Source organism: Oncorhynchus masou, chromosome 3 (genome assembly GCF_036934945.1).
Source record: "Oncorhynchus masou masou isolate Uvic2021 chromosome 3, UVic_Omas_1.1, whole genome shotgun sequence".
Classification (NCBI taxonomy): domain Eukaryota; kingdom Metazoa; phylum Chordata; class Actinopteri; order Salmoniformes; family Salmonidae; genus Oncorhynchus; species Oncorhynchus masou.
The window spans coordinates 42,925,133-42,939,710 of record NC_088214.1 but is presented as its reverse complement, the minus strand read 5'-3'; the positions used below and the strand labels follow the sequence as shown (position 1 = coordinate 42,939,710).

At 43.1% G+C, this 14,578-nt stretch overlaps 1 protein-coding gene across 1 annotated transcript; it reads left to right on the top strand.

The window, feature by feature from the left end:
* Positions 1-5: 5 nt before the first annotated feature.
* LOC135517340 (uncharacterized protein C1orf21 homolog) lies at positions 6-7,912 on the top strand. The gene is made up of 7 exons (XM_064941558.1): positions 6-308; positions 1,547-1,707; positions 2,752-2,887; positions 5,840-5,922; positions 6,072-6,142; positions 6,282-6,342; positions 6,530-7,912. Exons 2-7 carry the CDS (start codon positions 1,705-1,707, stop codon positions 6,572-6,574), a joined length of 399 nt encoding a protein of 132 aa, XP_064797630.1. The 5' UTR covers positions 6-308; positions 1,547-1,704; the 3' UTR covers positions 6,575-7,912.
* Positions 7,913-14,578: the final 6,666 nt, after the last annotated feature.

Sequence of the window (14,578 nt, the reverse complement as noted above, 5' to 3'; positions counted from 1 at the left end):
GGACAAGGAGAGCTCTCCCCCAGGGAGTGAATGGGTGTCAATTGGGCGCATACTCAAAAACCCAACATTAGCATGCATTTCGTCAACAATAATTACAACATTACAAATCTTTTCCGAGATGTGAGATAATTAAATTGTTCTATATAATATCGTATGGCTTTGGAATCGTGATATGACGTACTTTTTAGGGAAATAGGCAAGTTTCTCGACTCATACACTGACTTCAAGAAGTAATTGCGATACGATTAGTTTATCAACTGGTTGACGCAGCATGACAACTTGGACACGATTGGTCGACCGTCTTCTGGGTGAGGCGTTACGTTTTTCAATTTATGGCGCAATTGGATTCCTATCTTCACATTTCTCCAATATCTCTGTGTTCTCCCTCAAGACACACAACCCCTCAATGCGCGAGGGTTCGTCACTAGTTATCATAGCCACAAATAAACCCCGCCCATTTCTACAATTTATCTTTTTTAAATGTGATTTTAAAGCATACCCTAACCTTAACCACACTGCTAACCGTATGCCTCGCCCTAACCTTCAATTACGACCAAAAATATAATATTAGGTTTAATACATTTTGAATATGTAGGCCAATTTAACTTTGTGGCTGTGGTAACTAGTGGAAGATATTGTTGTTGCGCCCTGGAATTGGGTCCGACGGCAACTCAGATAGAGAGGCCTGTAGTGGCCAAAGTCCTTTTCAGCATCAGCATGACCATTGAGTGCTTCCACCACTGCAATGTAGTCAACTGGGTGAGACGTCCAACTTCATTAGCTGAGCCCTCCTGGTGACCTTGTTGGAGTCATGTCCGACCGGGACATGAAGGGATCAGCAAATCGAGAAGAAGAAAATAAACTACTTTAAAATGGAGATGCCCATGCGCTCACATAAATTATAATGGCACAGATACAAAGATGAGCCCTCTATCTATCTCTATGCTCTAAACTTTCTTCTTATTCTTAGTGTGGTTTTCCAGCTGCCTTTCACAGGTCGGAGTGTGAATTTCACATTTGTTCAAAATTGTGCCCTCCAGATTTCACAAAAAAAGGGCAATGGGAAAAAGAAATGGCCCAACCATCCAACTTTACATAAACGCCACTATCCCCAACAAACCCACCACCCTTGTTTGGCCCTAACATATCCTCTCACAACCTCCTGTAGTTCTTCTTCACCAAAATCTCTGACACCCAAAGCTTCTCTGCTGCTGCTATTACCTCATCAATCTTCTTGGATTTTCCGTTCCATTTATGAGGTACAATTAATGACCATGGTTAATTTCCTCACTGCTTCAGCATAACACTTTCTGCACTGCTCGAAAACTGGCTACCTCAAACGGACTCTCTTGACCCACACCTCTTTCCACCGAAACTACACTCTCCACCGAAACTAAACACAAGTCAGATGTTTTATGTGAATGTTCTTTCAGCCATAATATTAGAATATAGTTAAGTCTCATGAGGCTCGATTACATGTTCTGGGTAATGTCTGAAAATCATCAAGAAGCAACCATTTGTGTCATCAGTTTCACTAATTCTCCAGACCCGACAGTGAGCCAGGCGGATAGCATCTCGATTGCTAATGTCTGACGGTGTATTGAGAGATGCAGATGCTGTCCCCGATGCGGGCGCCTGTCGTTTGAAGCCGGTCGAAACTCCAAGAACCAATACAGGCAGAACCATGGACAGATCCTGTAAAAAATGGTAAATTTGCTAATGTTTGTACTTGGAATAACATTGGATATTTGTATTGGTCCAGTCGTTTTGTTTGTTTGTGGATGTTCCCTGGATCGTTGTGCAATGAAACCGTGCTCTATTGCACTATTGCATTTTCTTTTATTATAGTCGATAGCAAACATTCAGCCTTCGTCAGTTTTTCGATGATATTCGAGTCAATATTGGTGCCGTTTTTTCAGTTTTCTGTTATTAAATGAAATAGCAATGGATGCTGCCAGCCGCCTGACTATAAATAAAGCTCAATTGATAGCATCATCGATGCACTGAAATAGCATGATGATAACACAGCCTACATTTTCATATAGCTTTCTAATGTCATCGCGCTAACTCAGTAGAATACAGTAGAATATCGAAACGTGATGACAGTCCAATCGGTCAGCTGACAACGCAGCTGGACACAGCTCATCAGATCAGTGCGCTCAACCAGAGACCCGTCTGTCCAATAATAATCAGGTCGTCAGACCAGTCTCCATTCGAGGGCTTATGCTATGAAAATGTATCTGCTCTTGACTAACAACCAAAATGCCTCAATAGCACACACAGCAAGCTATTATTTGCATACTCTCTCGGTCTACCATGTCAATACTTGGACGGTAAATTGATTGGGTCACGAACGCATAGTCCTAATTGTCACATCCCCCTCATTCGCTGGTGCCCAACAATCTAACCGGTTCGCAGTAGATTATACGGTGCCTTGGCACCATTGGCATCGCGAGCACCTTTGAATGGCCTATTGTGTGAGGTGCTGCTGGTACGATCGTGTGTTGTGATTGTAGTTCTCAACTGCGCATCGCAAAACTAGGCAGGCTTAGTGAAAGGCCTTGGCCAGTGCGTTATTCTTAGATATTTATGATTAAAACAAATTTTAAAAAGATTAATGATGGTGGATTGTTCATTTGGGTGGAATGCTTCTAGGCATGTTGCCACTGACACAAGGTCAGATACTCCCTCATCCTTAAAATCTCCTTCTCCCTATCAAATCAACCTCTCTCCATCCCTTACTTCCTCTAGGTCAGCCTGTGGTGTGCGAGGGTGAGGAGGAAAGCGGGTAAGGAGATGGGCTGCACCTCGGCCAAGCAGGTGTCGGCAGTGCCAAGTGGTGAGGAGGGCCGCAGTAAAGCCTACAGCAATGGGGACCTTCTTTCCGGTCAGTACACATTCACCTGTACAGGTCTATTCTGGAGGGTTAAAGAATGTTTTGAATGTTCAGACTTGCAGAACGTTCATATGGGAAAATATTTTACTGTGTGGCTCATTTGTTAGAGCATGGCACTTACCATTCTAAGGCTTGTGGGTTCAATTCCCGATGGGGCCACCTGTACTTAAAATGTAGGGTTATGCTGTAAGTCACTTTGGATGAAAGTGTTGTCCAAATGGAATAAACAGATATGCTTGTGTGGAAAAATATCATGTTGAATGGTATGTTAGCTTTATTTGTTACATTTCGTACACATTTTGGCAATGTTTTGACAAAGTCAGCAAAAAAAAAAGAAATGTCCCTTTTTCAGGAACCTGTCTTTGAAAGATAATTCGTAAAAATATAAATAACTTCACAGATCTTCATTGTAAAGGGTTTTAGCACTGTTTCCCATGCTTGTTCAATGAACCATAAACAATTCATAAACATGCACTCGTGGAACGGTCGTTAAGACACTAACAGCTTACAGACGGTAGGCAATTAAGGTCACAATTATGAAAACTTAGGACACTAAAGAGGCCTTTCTACTGACTCTGAAAAACACCAAAAGAAAAATGCCCAGAGTACCTTAGGCATGCTGCAAGGAAGCATGAGGACTGCAGATGTGGCCAGGGCAATAAATTGCAATATGAGTACTGTGAGACGCCTTCGACAGCACTACAGGGAGACAGGATGAACAGCTGATCGTCCTCGCACTGGCAGACCACGTGTAACAACCCCTGCACAGGATCGGTACATCCGAACATCACACCTGAGACCAACATAGCATACAGCAGTAAAACACTTGTTGTTAAGAAACTAACAAATTACAGTACTTTTGTTTTTAGGTCAGTGCCTGTCCGGGTTTTGTTTTGGTCGGTTTGTTTTTACAGGATGGCAGGTACAGGATGGCAACAACAACTGCCCGAGTAACACCAGGAACGCACAATTTTTCTTAGAAGGAATGAGCGTTACACCGAGGCCTGTACTCTGGAGCGAGATCGATTTGGAGGTGGAGAGTCCATCATGGTCTGGGGTGGTGTGTCACAGCATCATGGGACTGAGCTTGTTGTCATTGCAGGCCATATCAACACTGTGCATTACAGCGAAGACATCCTCCTCCCTCATGTGTTACCCTTCTTGCAGGCTCATCCTGACATGACCCTCCAGCAATGCCACCAGCCATACTGCTCGTTCTGTGCGTGATTTCCTGCAAGACAGGAATGACAGTGTTCTGCCATGGCCAGCGAAGAACCCGGATCTCAATCCCATTGTGCTCATCTGGGACCTGATGGATCGGAGGGTGAGGGCTAGGGCCATTCCACTCAGAAATGTCCGGGAACTTGCAGGTGCCTTGGTGGAAGAGTGGGGTAACATCTCACAGCAAGAATGGACAAATCTGGTGCAGTCCATGAGGAGGAGATGCACTGCAGTACTTAATGCAGCTGGTGGCCACACCAGATACTGCCCCCCCCTTGTTCAGGGACACATTATTCAATTTCTATTAGTCACATGTCTGTGGAACTTGTTCAGTTTATGTCTGTTGTTGAATCTTGTTATGTTCATACAAATATTTACACATGTCAAGTTTGCTGAAAATAAACACAGTTGACAGTGAGAGGATGTTTCTTTATTGCTGAGTTTACAACACACTGAGTACTAGCATACCTACCCACGTGCTTTCCTTAAATAGTGGCTGGTGGTGCTGCTAATGATAGTGCAGCAAACTCAGGGAGTAGTCCGAGAGGAGAGTCATACATCTAAACCATTCGGTCCCAAGCATGCTATCCACAGTTCCAAGACCGTTAACATTTACATTTACATTACATTTAAGTCATTTAGCAGACGCTCTTATCCAGAGCGACTTACAAATTGGTGAATTCACCTTCTGACATCCAGTGGAACAGCCACTTTACAATAGTGCATCTAAATCATTAAGGGGGGGGGTGGTGAGAAGGATTACTTATCTTATCCTAGGTATTCCTTGAAGAGGTGGGGTTTCAGGTGTCTCCGGAAGGTGGTGATTGACTCCGCTGTCCTGGCGTCGTGAGGGAGTTTGTTCCACCATTGGGGGGCCAGAGCAGCGAACAGTTTTGACTGGGCTGAGCGGGAACTGTACTTCCTCAATGGTAGGGAGGCGAGCAGGCCAGAGGTGGATGAACGCAGTGTAACATGTACAGTGGCGCAAAAAAGTATTTAGTCAGCCACCAAATGTGCAAGTTCTCCCATTTAAACAGATGAGAGGCCTGTAATTGTCATCATAGGTACACTTCAACTATGACAGACAAAATGAGGAAAAAATAATCCAGAAAATCACATTGTAGGATTTTTAATGAATTTATTTGCAAATTATGGTGGAAAATAAGTATTTGGTCAATAACAGAAGTTTTTCTCAATACTTTGTTATATACCCTTTGTTGGCAATGACAGAGGTCAAACGTTTTCTGTAAATCTTCACAAGGTTTTCACACACTGTTGCTGGTATTTTGGCCCATTCCTCCATGCAGATCTCCTCTAGAGCAGTGATGTTTTGGGGCTGTTGCTGGGCAACATTTCAATCGAATGGATCGGGAATATCATGAGTGGCTGCTCTAATTCCAGTCATGCTCTAATCCGAAGCATGGAGCTGTCAAGTAAAAATGTATTGTCACAAGCAAAAAATAAGTGGATGTCGCTGGTAGTGTTAACAATCGCATAAGAACAGAAATATAAAGGCACTCGCGTGTCGAAAAGTTAGAAAGTCTTTATTGCAACTTGGTTGCCAACATTAATAAGACCCACCCGTTCTCACCTACACTGCGTTTAGCTTCTGCATCAGGAGTTGGACTGAAAGGGATGTGTTCAGTTGTAGTACTAGCGCCACATCCTCCAGCGTCCATTGGACAAATCCTCACTTTTCTTTTTTTTGTTTGTTTTTAACAGACGAGTACAAAAAAGGAGTGGAAAAGGTCAAGTATATCAATGGAGAAGAGGACAGACTGAACACCTGCAACCAGGACAGCACGGTGAGAACTGCCAGAATTGTATTTTTTTTTTAATGAACCCTCAAAAGTTAGCAAGGGAAGTTAGTCAAGGGTAAACCTCTACACCTACATACTGTACACTTACAAAAGGATTCTGCCAGTGATGTATGATGGCCCCCTGTGTGTTTCAGGAGAAAACTGCCCTGCTCACTAGGGTCCAACGCACAGATGACACAGGATCAAATGGCAATGGGAAGACACAGTAAGTTGAACTATTTTTGTTGTCATCGTGACAAAAATTAATGCAGTGTTTGTTGTCCCTTTCCATCCCTGAACTAACGGAGTTGAAATGCAACTAACCATAACCCTTTAGTGTGAATGACTCACTTCTTTCTCCACAGTATCCATTCTTCAGAGAGCCAGCAAGAGTTCTTCAGGATGCTGGATGAGAAGATAGAAAAGGTGAGGAGAGAGAGCCTAGTTCCAGATCTGTTAACTTCAGCATGACAATGACCTTAGGGGTTGGCAAGAGAGCCAAACTGATCAGGGGCAGAGCTGAAATCATGTGTGTGTGTGTGTGTGTGTGTGTGTGGGGGGGGGGGGGGGTCAGTGTCTGGGGACAACTCCATCTTCTGCTTTGCTTTTTCAGGGGCAGGACTACTGCTCAGAGGAAGAGGATATGACATCGCACTGACGTCCACTATCTGCTCCCCTGAGAGGAAGGATTTGTCCAATGGAGGCTGGTGTCATTCCAGCCATTACAATGAGCCCATCCTCCAATTTCTCCCTCCACTTGCCTCCACTGGATTTTTCCAATGGCATGGACAGACTGTACCACATATACCTTACCCAATGGCCCCTCCTCCTTTTGGACTGGCCCATTTCGTGGATGGAGTGGGAGACACGTTGACCCTCAAGCACCTTTGCTTACCACACTGTCTATATCTACAACCGTCTCCCCTTAACAGATGTTTGAGTCCATTGCGACAATGTCCCCCCCCCCCCCCCCCAAAAGGAGCAAGGACCACTTCCATGCACCAGGCGTATAATTTTGAACAACTCTCCAAGTCTGTCGCCATGGTTACCCTGCACACGAAGTACAGCAGCTGCTCTAGACTCTGTGACTGTGGTCCGTTAAAAGACACTGGCATTACAGTCATTTTGAACCCATGGATTGACTAAAGCCACGACCAATAACCATGATGGTATCAGTCTCAAAGAACATTTGTCAATCCTTATCTGATTCTGATTGGATTATGATCAGTGGAGGTAATGGAGAGCAGAGGAAAATGAATCTGGGGATTATTCCAGGGGTCGTATTCATTGGGCACCAAATGGAAGAAAACGTTTTGAAACAGGGAGGGCCTTCGAATAAGAAGCGGCAGTTGACATTTTCCATAGCAAAATGTTTTTTTCTACAGTGTTCCCAAATGAATGCGATCCAGGTGGCTGAAACATTGAGCATTGCAGATAGAAACACGAATACCGCTGCTGATGCTCCTTATCATTGCATTATATCCTTATCTCTATGTAGTGTATATCTATCTGCCACATTCCAAGCGTGCCACCCCAATGAACACACCCTTGGAGGGGAAACTGGGGTTACTTACTTCCTGCATTCCAAGACACTTTTTGAATCTTCTTTTCTACAGTATGTTCATATGCGATTCATAGTCTTATCTATGTCTTCTTACTTCACCACGTAGGGTATTCTTGTTTAATTTTAATGCTCAGGGTTGAAGTGTTCTAGTCATTGTCTTTTGTAGAAGAGCCTACCTCTTCATTAGGGTTTGTTGTCCCATTTGTGTACACACACACACTGTTATTTCCCTAGCACCCTACTGTCACTATCTGTTCTTCTTACCTGTTAATAAGACCATCTCAGTGTTAAAGCTACAGGCAGTATACTGTATTAGGAGCATAGATCATGCAATGGTCTTTGCATTTGTTGTCATGGTCATTTTTCTGCGCTTGCTTTTCATGTTCAAATGTTTTTTATTTTATTATAGTCAAATAAAAAACAAGAAATGTTTTCAGGTCACTGTAATATAATTTGTCCAAGAAAATGGTTGCACATCCAGTTCTTGTGGTGTTACTATTACCTAATGATGCAGAGGCACAGCCACGTTTTTTTTGTTACTATAGTCTGTATCTGTCAATGTCAAATGATGGCGTAGCAATGATCTAAAGGAAGCATCCACAGTAGGTTTAATGCTGCCCTCTACAGTTTAAAAATGCAAAGTAAATGGGGAGCGAGACATCACACAACAAAACGTCGTGTTACAGTTATTCTAGCTCGTCTCTTCTAGTGGACTGTACATGTTCTGAGTGGTGCCATTTGGTAGTGGCCTACTGCAGTCTGCTACATTAACCTGTTGCTTAATGGAGGTACTGTATGGACATTTAATTCAATTCCAGACAGCTTTATGTATCCTCTCAGGGGTAATGTCCTGCATTTCACAGTGTCTTTGATGATCGATTATGTGTCAATTGTCAGAGAAGTTAAAACAACAAACCTTCAGGCCCACAGAGACTGTAGCACCTTGTGAAGGCGGTTATGGCCGTTTTAGTATTTCCGTCATATTTCATATTTTCGCAGCCTCAGTGTCTTATTTTATGTAGGCTTTTTATTACATTTTTTAAAAGTGAACCTTTTATTGAACCAGGTAAGTCAGTTAAGAAGTAATTCTTATTTACAACAACGACCTACCAGAAAGCAAAAGGCCTCCTGCGGCATGAGGGACAACACTACAGAAAGAGAGACCTTAGACAACAGCATAGCATGGCAGCAACACATGACACCATAGCATGGTAGCAAAACAACATTGCAGGAGCAGAACATGGTACAAACATTATTGGGCACAGACAACAGCACAAAGGGAAAGAAGGTAGAGACAACAATACTTCACGCAAAGCAGCCACAATTGTCAGTAAGAGTGTCCATGATTGAGTCTTTGAATGAAGAGATTGAGGTAACTGTCCAGTTTGAGTTTGTTGCAGCTCTTTCCAGTCGCTAGCTGCAGCGAACTGAAAAGACGAGCGACCCAGGGATGTGTGTGCTTTGGGGTCCTTTAACAGAATGAGATGGGTATACACAGCTGACTAGTTTATATAAGAGTATAGAGTGTCGTGATGTGACCTATAAGGAGCATTGGTGGAAAATCTGATGGCCGAATAGTAAAGAACATCTAGCCGCTCGAGAGCATCATTAGCTGTCGATCTATAAATTATGTCTCCGTAATCTAGCATGGGTAGGAAGGTTATCTGAATCAGGGTTAGTTTGGCAGCTGGAGTGAGAGAGGAGCGATTATGATAGAGGAAACCAAGTCCAGATTTAACTTTAGCCTGCAGCTTTGATATGTGCTGAGAGAAGGACAGTGTACCGTCGAGCCATACTCCCAAGTACTTGTATGAGGTGACCACCTCAAGCTCTAAACCCTCAGAGGTAGTAGTCACAACTGTGGGGAGAGAGGCATTCTTACCAAACCACATGACCTTTGTTTTGGAGGTGTTCAGAACAAGGTTAAGATCAGATAAAGTTTGTTGGACACTAAGAAAGCTTTGTTGTAGAGGATTTAACACAAAATCCAGGGAGGGGCCAGTTGAGTATAAGTATCATCTGCATATAAATGAATGAGAGAGCTTCCTACTGCCTGAGCTATGTTGTTGATGTAAAGGTCTGGTCGGCTAGCTGTTGACCCTATCAAAGTTGCTATGTCCGGGTTCCCAAAAACAGTTCAGGTAGAGAGCAATGAAAGCTATGCCCTCCCTGACAAATTTGAGGTAGGGAAAACACTGGCAAATTCTCAACAATAATCTCCCAGGTGCACTTTGGTTCATCATTACGAGACCACAGCCTGCCATTCAGTCTGTGGTTCACTTCTGATCACTGCAGTGTTCATTACCAGACCATAGCCATCTACTAACGGTCCCTGTCCCCTGTGGTTCATTGCAGAATGAATAATGAGAACGCAGCGGTCACTTCCATAGCCACTTTGGTTCTTCTGCGGTTCACTCCTGCTGGCGTCTCTTGCGGTGCTGCCAGCGGCCCTGGTCCTGGATGCCCATGGTTAGTACAGGGGTCAGCAGGCCATCACACATCCTCTGGTACACCAGGCTGGAGTCAGGTGCCACCACACACAGCAGCATGGTCGACCCTCTGACCAGCACTGACCGCATATTGGGAGAAGGAGGAGAAGAGGTCAGAGATGGACCAAATTATGAAGAAAATACACTGTAGGCACACTCCAGTTTCAGTTTGCCTACATCCTTTGAGGGTGCGGTCATTATCCGCGGGTGTTCCGCAAGTGTTGCCAATTTTGCCATTCTCGGTATAGCTTTGCATCAGTCTTATGTTGTCTTCTTGTACATTCATTCCTTTAAAACTTCCCTGCATTCAGAGGTCTTATAATGGGGTGGTTATTCAATAAAAACACCCGGTCTTATCTCACCATCTGTGGTTCAGGTAGTAGGGCACCGTCTGGGCTTTTCCATCCTTCTCCCTTGACTCCGGCAACACCAGTCGCAGCTCAGAGCACCCCACACAACTCGCGTCTTTACACTGACGCGCTATAGTGAAAGGACAGAGATGATTCGCCGGCTAACTCCCAGATAGCACGGACCCACTCGGAAAGCTACGCTATTGCAATGTATTAAGGTTCCTTGGTGAAAAATTGTTGGTGTTATAAATCCCGGGGCACTTCTAACTCCCTTTATTTAGCTAAATGTGTGTTTTTGTTTTGACTAAGATATACTGTGTAAAGGAAATAATTAAACTAAAAAAGCAAATGTTTGATTAGGTGTGAAACTTCAGTAAACTGTGCTAGTGTGGACCACCTCCATCAATCATGGACCTGGTCTGCAGCACCAGACAGGCAGGTGCTTCTCATAGCTCTTCTCTTCAATTTGTGCTTTGGAAGACTCACTTCTTACTGAAAACCTGCAATGCTATTATACTTGCCAATTGTATTTATTGCAGTTAGTGTGCTCCTTCTTATTTGATAGTCAGTACTTATGGTTTCAGTGAAAAACAAGACACATTTGCAAGGAAGACAACTTTAATTAACATTCTTTCTCAATGTTCAAAACACTTTCTGATAGTGTCAACTGAAAAACGTATAGGCAAATATGAAAGGCTAGCCTATAACAGTAAATGTAACACTTAAAAGGCATTTGGTACATCACAATAAACAAAAACACAGCCAACAATTACCCGGGCCAAATTGTTCATAAGTTAACATGTTAGATATCATAGCTATTTCTACTCAAAATCCACATCGACGGCGCTGTAGTGGAGCGGGTTGAGAGCTTAACATGCGCCGCACGCAACTGCACAGTCGTGAAGAGGGAACGACAACGCCTCTTCCCCCTCAGGAGGCTGAAAAGATTTGGCATGGGCCCTCAGATCCTCAAGAAATTCTACAGCTGCACCATTGAGAGCATCTTGACTGGCTGCGTCACTGCTTGGTACGGCAACTGCACCGTCATCGACCGCAAGGTGCTACAGAGGGTGGTGTGGACGGCCCAGTACATATCAGGCAGTGTCAGAGGAAGGGCCGAACAATTGCCAAATACGTCAGCCACCCAAGTCATGGACTGTTCTCTCTGCTACCATCAGGCAAGTGGTCCCAGAGCATAGGGTCTAGGACCAACAGTCTACGACACAGCTTTCATCCCTAAACTATAAGACTGCTGAATAGCTAATCATGTGGGCTACCCGGATTATCTGCATTATCTCTATTTTGCACGGACTCTATGCACAGTCACGAGACTACCCACACACACTTACACTGAACATCTCACACTTATACACACACGCATACTGATGACAAAAACACACACACTCACTTTCACACATTTATACGTACTCTCATTATATACGTACACTCCTGCTACTTTGTTTTTTGCTTTTTTAAATCTTATTATTATCTATCCTGATCATCACTTTATCTCTGCCTACATATCAACCTCATACCCCTGCACATTGATATGGTACTGGTACTACCTTTGGAAAGTATTCAGACCCCTTGACTTTTTCCACATTTTGTTAGGTAACAGCCTTACTCTAAAATTGATTCAATAGTTTTTTCCCCCTCATCAATCTACACACAATACCTCATAATCACAAAGCAAAAACTGTTTTTTAGAAATGTTTGCTAATTTATAAAAATGTCAATCTGAAATATTCCATATAAGTACCCTTTACTCAGACCCTTTACTCATTACTTTGTTGAAGCACCTTTGGCAGCGATTACAGCCTCGAGTCTTCTTGGGTATGAAGCTACAAGCTTGGCACACCTGTATTGTGAGGAGTTTCTCCCATTCTTCTCCGCAGATCTTCTCAAGCTCTGCCAGTTATTTTCAGGTCTCTCCAGAGATGTTAGATCAGGTTTAAGTTCGGGCTCTGGCTGGGCCACTCAAGGACATTTAGAGACTTGTATCCGAAGCCAGTCCTGCGTCATCTTGGCTGTGTGATTAGGGTCATTGTCCGGTTGGAAGGTAAATCTTCGCCCCAGTCTGATGTCCAGAGAGCTCTCAAGGATTTCTCTGTACTTTGCTCCTTTCATCTTTGCCTTGATCCTGACTAGTCTCCCAATCCCTGCCGCTGAAAAACATCCCCACAGCATGATTCTGCCACCACCATGCTTCACTGTAGGGATGGTGCTAGGTTTCCACCAGACGTGACGCTTGGCATTCATCCCAAAGAGTTCAATTTTGGTTTCATCAAACCAGATAATCTTGTTTCTCATGGTCTGAGAATCTTTATGTGCCTTTTGGCAAACTCCAAGCAGGCGGTCATGTGCCATTTACTGAGGAATGGCTTCTGTCTGGGCACTCTACCATAATTGATTGGTGGAGTGCTTCAGAGATGGTTGTCCTTCTGGAAGGTTCTCCCATCTCCACAGAAGAACTTTGAAGCGCTGTCAGATTGACCATCGGGTTCTTTGTCACCTCCCTGACCAAGGCCCTTCTCTACTGATTGCTCGGTTTGGCCGGGCGGACAGCTCTAGGAAGAGTCATGGTGGTTCCAAACTTCTTCCATTTAAGAATGATCGAGGCCACTGTGTTCTTGGGGACCTTCAATGCTGCAGAAATTCTTTGGTGCCCTTCCCCAGATCTGTGCCTCGACACAATCCTGTCTCGGCACTCTACGGACAAATTGCTTCGACCTCATGCCTTGGTTTTAGCTCTACCATGCACTGTCAACTGTAGGACCGTATATAGACAGGTGTGTGCCTTTCCAAAATCATGTCCAATCAATTGACTTTACCACAGGTGGACTCCAATCAAGTTGTAGAAACATCTCAAGGATGATCAATGGAAACAGGATGCACCTGAGCTCAATTTCGAGTCTCATAGCAAAGGGTCTGAATACTTCTGTAAATAAGTTATTTCTGTTTTTAAGTTTTAAGAAATGTGCAAACATTTGTAAAACCTGTTTTCCCTTTATCATTATGGGGTATTGTGTGTAGATTGCTGAGGATAACAAAAACATCTCTATTAGAATAAGGCTGTAACGTAACAAAGGCACCGTATAGCTTTATTCTTGTGTATTTTATTCCTCTTGTGTTTTTTGTTTTTTTACTTTGCATCGTTGGGAAAGAGCTTGTAAGTGAGCATTTGACAGTAAAGTCTACTCCTGTTGTAGGTTCAGCACCTGTGACAAATAGGCCAACAATTTGATTAGATTGTCTCTTTAGATATAATTTGCATTTTAATTTTCTCAGCTGACATTCAATTGTTCTCCGTACCCTATTTGAACGTTTAAAAAAATTGGAGGTACAAATAAATAACTATTTCGGTGAAAAGTTGCAGTCTTCGTTGTGCTTGTAGAGTTATGGACTGTTCATAACTTGAGAGTTCTGTACTCAAATGATTACATCCTGATTGTGACAGTCATACGAATAATATTACAATGTTCTATTTCATTATGTGAACGGGATTCTGTGGCGTCATCCTATAAAGGTTTCATTAATTCCTTCATTCCTTTATTCATTGTCATCCAGGTCTGAGCTCAACAAAGTTAGGCAAATGCATTATTGTGATGAATAATTGTTTATGTGGGCTATGAGGAGTCATATGCCTACATTGGTAGCCAGACACTGCAAAGAAAATCTCCAGAAAATATAAATAATTAAAATATTTGGGCGGATGAATAGTCGGCTTACCAAGTGGTTAACCGGTTCCCTTCACATTTGTGGCTGCTTCGAGTGATGTATTGTCATTTCTACCTTCTTGTCCTTTGTGCTGTTGTCTGTGCCCAATAATGTTTGTACCATGTTTTGTGCTGCTACCATGTTGTGTTGCTACCATGTTGTTGTCATGTGTTGCTATCTTGCTAGATTGTTGTCTCAGGTCTCTCTTTATGTAGTGTTGTCTCTCTTGTCGTGAAGTGTGTTTTGTCCTACATTTATATCTATATTTTTATTTCATTTTTAATCCCAGCCCCCGTCCCCGCAGGAGGCCTTTTGCCACAAACTCGTCTGGCAGCTTCATTTATTCTCAGGTGCAGTTTTCAGTTGAGAGATAGAGCACATGGATAATGTCTCATTGTATATTCACCGTAAGGTATTTTTAACTAACTTTTGAAGTCAATGAAAAGTAATTGTTACTTAAAATGTTTGTGGTACTGACTCAAAACTAAATGAGAAGTCACACCAACTAAATGTTTTATAAAATAGGTTAACAAATTAATTTT

Coding starts and splice junctions, on each gene's coding strand:
- LOC135517340 (XM_064941558.1), top strand. Junction 6,143..6,281: donor AATGGCAATGGGAAGACACA/GTAAGTTGAACT, acceptor CTTTCTCCACAG/TATCCATTCTTCAGAGAGCC. Junction 6,343..6,529: donor TGGATGAGAAGATAGAAAAG/GTGAGGAGAGAG, acceptor TTGCTTTTTCAG/GGGCAGGACTACTGCTCAGA.